Genomic DNA, 4,466 nt, shown 5'->3' on the forward strand with positions numbered 1-4,466 from the left:
AATAAGGAAACTGAATTATTTTATTATACCAATAAGGAAATGGAGTTGTCTGGCTTATAAATGTGGAACTAACTGTCTAGGCCCAAGTTCTTATCTACCTCACTACTGTATAAGGAAAATCAAACAAGCATGACTTCCATGTAAAGTTGGGGTCAAAACCCCACTGAATTATCCTAGTGGACCATTTGACTAATGGACATATGTCTGATTACTTTCCCAGACAGCCTTCAGGTTCACTCACAGCAGTGGCTCCTCAACCGTCCTAATGCTGCGACCGTGTAATACAGTTCTTTATGTTGTGGTGACACCCACCATAAAATTATTTTCATTTCTACTTCATAACTGTAATTTTACTTTGAATTGTAATGTAAATATGTTTTCTCATGGTCTTAGGCAACCTGAGAGAAACAGCCACTCGACCCACACGTTGAGAACCTCTGGCTTACAGCCGAACTTTTCAGTTAACAAGTCTAAGTTGTAAAAGCCTTCACAGTTTACAGAGTAAGAGAACAAAGCCATTCTTTCAAGGTTCTTAGTTTTTTGAATGGGGACGGAGTCCAGAGAAGATCACAGAAACTGATAACATACAATTAACATTAAACAAGCTGTTGCTTCTAACACACTCAATATGCCTGTGTTTGAAGACTCTGGAAATAACCACGCAAATCAAAGCCTCGCGCTGTGTGATTGGAGTCCAGCCCTTGGCATCGGTGATTAGACTTGCTGAAAAGCTGGACACCCGAATGAGCACTGGTTTAGTTTAGTTTCATAAAAGGCATGGCGCAGCCGCTGACCCCGGAACGTCAATCCTGCTCCCGGAACCACAAAGCCAACGCCGGCTGTGCTGGGGCTGCTTTCGGCAGAGCACCGAGGGGGCGGGGACGGGGGCGGGGACAGGGGCGAGCCAGGCCAGGGTGACCCGGGAGCTAGGTGCCGGGGGAAGCGGTGGTGGAGTTCGGAGAGACCATGCTGAGCGCCACGTGCCGCAGGCTCGCCCCGGCGCTGCGGGGTCCGGACGCACCGTCCGCGGCCGCCAGGAGGTATCTGCTGGCGCCTGGGGTCAGATCCTTTGCTGACCAGAGCGAGAGGGCGGACGAGCCCCGCACCTTCCACCCGGCGCTGCTGAAGTTCCTGGTGTGTCCGCTCTCCAAGAAGCCGCTTAGGTGAGAGCTACCAGCCGCCTCTCCCCGGGGAAGGTGGTGGCCCAGTGGCTACAGCCAGCAGGGTCCGGAGCCCACTCCCTACCAGCGACCCCGCTGGGCCGCCCCCCTTGCTGGGGTCAGTCCTGCCCACGACGGGACCAGGGCGTATCTCGGGCTCTCCCGTGGCTACTCTTTACCACCAATCCTGGAGAGCTTCCAGAAAGACAGGGTTTCTCAGACTGGCGTCCCCAGAGCCTGTTGAACAACAGTGTGGGGGCCAGCCTCTGGACCTTTCTTATTTTCTTTCTCTCTCTCTCTTTTTTTTTTTTTTTTTTTTTTTTTTTGCTGTGTAAGAGTGCATGCGCGGCATCAAAGGCCAAAAGTCACCGTGCATTGTCGTCTTCAATCGCTCCCCAGTTTATTTTAGGAAGGGATCACAGAACCTAGAGCGAATTGAGCTAGGGGGCTTCACATCACTGCTCAGGAATAAGCTTACATATTTAACCGAGAATCAAAACTCAGACCCATACGTTTACAGAGCAAACACTTCACTGGCTTAGCCATCTTCCCAGCCTTTTTCTTCATCTTTGCGTTTGTTTTGAGACAAAGGTCGATATTTGGTTTGGCCGTTCCAGGAACTCTTTATGTTGCCCAGTCTAGAGAGTTGTAGTACTTCCTGCCTCAGCCCCCTGAGTGCAGAAGATCACAGGAATGAACTACCACACCTGGTTTCTTGTTTCCAGTGTTCTGCCACCCTGCCACCTGTATGAACCATAAAGACTCAGGACAAATCCAGAGCTATGCACTCTTTAAGATTATCTATCTATCTACTAATAGTAGCTTCCAGAGTCTTGTGAAGTGCTATACATTTAAACCTGATGCCTGGCATTGTCTCATGCTTTCAATTGTGGCCTAGCTGGCTTTTAATCACATTTTTAACCTTCATGTGGTTTGGGGGGAAAATAACATCCACAGTTCCAGACTCCAGAAACAGAATAATGGATGGCACCATTAGTATTAAAAAATGAATAAATGATAAAACGTGGTTATCTTTGGGTAGCAGGTTACTAACAATTTTTATTCTCATTTTCACCTTCTTGGTCTCTCAGTAGTGAAGAACTTATTTGGTTTCCTTTAATCTTGAAATCACCATTTGCTTTACTGTCTCTGTGTAGCGAGCTCACTGCAGACTCGCTGCTTTCCAGACAGAGTTTCTCCTTTGTGCTCTTGCATCTTCCAGACTTTTATTTTGCAAGTGTTAATTCTCAGTGGTTTCTTTCTGTTGTCTCATATAAGTCTCTGGCATTTACATCAACAGAGGAAATTACTTTTTGTTTTTTGTCTTTCCTTTTGGATGATTTGGAGTTGACCATAGCAAGGAAGGAATCCTGGGCATGAAATGTAGACATCTTTTCTAACTGGTATGAAAAGGCTAAGGCATAACTTGGGAATAAAGTTATAAAAAAGATAATACGAGAAATACTGATTCCAGTGGGAATAACTACAGGTTGTAAGATGATTTTCTAGGAACAATGGTTGGCTTGCCTTAGTGCATTCAAGACTAAAACTACTGGAGGAGTAACTGTATCAGGAATTGGATAGATGGGCTATTTATTGGTTATGAAGCTCTTCTAAGCCTTGATTTCCCATAGTTCATTGTGTTCTTTTTCTCCCTCAGGTATGAAGCATCAACGAATGAACTGATTAATGACGAGTTGGGAATAGCCTATCCAATCATTGATGGGATCCCGAATATGATTCCACAGGCAGCAAGGACAACACGTCAAAATAAGAAGCAAGAAGAAGCTGAGCAGCATTAGACCATGATTGTTAAAAGCATAACTGCTGAGTTCTCTGTTACTGCAGACCTTTAAAACAGGGAAGGACAGTCGGGGAAGAGCAGTGATTCATGTCTGTCTGCTACACTGCTCTTCCACTGTTCCCATTACCAGGACTGTTCTGAGATGCTTTCTGGAGGAGAATTTCCCACAGGGCTGTACCCGCACAGCCAGGCTTTGCTTTTACAGTCTGCTCTTGCCAACTACCATGCCAGTGTGTGTGCTCTTCCACTTTTGGACTTAGTTGGGTCTAAAACTCTGTAAGCATAGTTAGTACAGCCAGAGACAGGATGGCATATACATTAGTAAGAGGTCTGAGGCAGTATTTGAGAACTACACACAAACCCATTTGGTTTACAAAAAGACTTCCTTGTCTTGTTTCAGACTTAGGACTATGTCATAGGCTATGGAAGCTTTTTTGTACGTGTTCTGCCCTCATTTTTTGAAGATTCTCACTTGTAACTGCTATATCAGAAGAAGCATATCAGCAAAATATCTCAGTGCAGATTAACAGCTTCAGTCATCCGCTGAGGCCTGTGTCTCATCACATTCACTGGAAAGTTAGTAATTTGAAATGTTTGTTTAGTTTCAAGGTCAATGGTAAGGTTAAGTACTTAGGAAATTCTGAGTGTATAAAGTTACCTTCATTACTTTGGCATCACATGCTTGCATCAATAATAAAATAAGATGCTGACAGTTTACTACAAAACCCAGTTTGCTGAAGTGGGAGGGTGTCTGTTTGAATGAATGTTTTTGTCTCAAGAGTCTGGTAGTAAGAGAAACTACTTTATATAACTGTGAAAATACTTTATATAACTACATTTTATTTTGGAAGGCACTTAATATTCAAAAGAATAATTTCTCAGAAGTGAGGTACCTTTAGTTGGTAAGGTCAGGAATCGGAAGCCGATCATGTCCATTTAAGTTTAGAGGCATGTTTCAAGGTACACTCAGTTAATTTTGCCCTGAGAAATTTGGTAAGTCCTAAAGGATTGAGCTTTGGTTTTCTAGAACTGGAACAGAACTGATCAAGGAGGATGCAGTATCTACTTTGGAAGCATAGCATGAATGTTTCAATCCTTACCTTAAAGAAACTTACGAATTAGTTGTAGTTAGAGTTTTCCTGCCTGGCCCACAGTCAGGACAAATCTCTCTCACCGGCCAGACCCATAGAACCAACCAAGTAAACACATAGAAACTTACATTGTTTAGAAACTGTATGGCCGTGACAGGCTTCTTGTTATCTAGTTCTTCTATCTTAAATTAACCCATTTCTATTAATCTATACTTTGCCATGTGGCTCGTGGCTTACCATTGCCTTACATCTTCCTTGTCATGGCGGTGGCTGGCAGCATCTCTTTGCCCCAGCCTTCCACCTCCCAGAATTCTCTTCTCTCTTGTCCTGCCTATACTTCCTGCCTGGCCACTGGCCAATCAGAATTTTATTTACACAGAGCGATACACACAGCAATTAGTTATAAATTTA

General features: G+C 44.2%; 1 protein-coding gene across 1 annotated transcript; it reads left to right on the forward strand.

The window, feature by feature from the left end:
* The first annotated feature begins 894 nt into the window (after positions 1 to 894).
* On the forward strand, positions 895 to 3,681 carry Pyurf (PIGY upstream reading frame). The gene is made up of 2 exons (XM_036181724.1): positions 895 to 1,163; positions 2,821 to 3,681. Exons 1-2 carry the CDS (start codon positions 967 to 969, stop codon positions 2,960 to 2,962), a joined length of 339 nt encoding a protein of 112 aa, XP_036037617.1. The 5' UTR covers positions 895 to 966; the 3' UTR covers positions 2,963 to 3,681.
* The last annotated feature ends 785 nt before the right edge of the window (positions 3,682 to 4,466 follow it).

Source organism: Onychomys torridus, chromosome 3 (assembly GCF_903995425.1).
Source record: "Onychomys torridus chromosome 3, mOncTor1.1, whole genome shotgun sequence".
NCBI classification, from domain to species: Eukaryota; Metazoa; Chordata; class Mammalia; order Rodentia; family Cricetidae; genus Onychomys; species Onychomys torridus.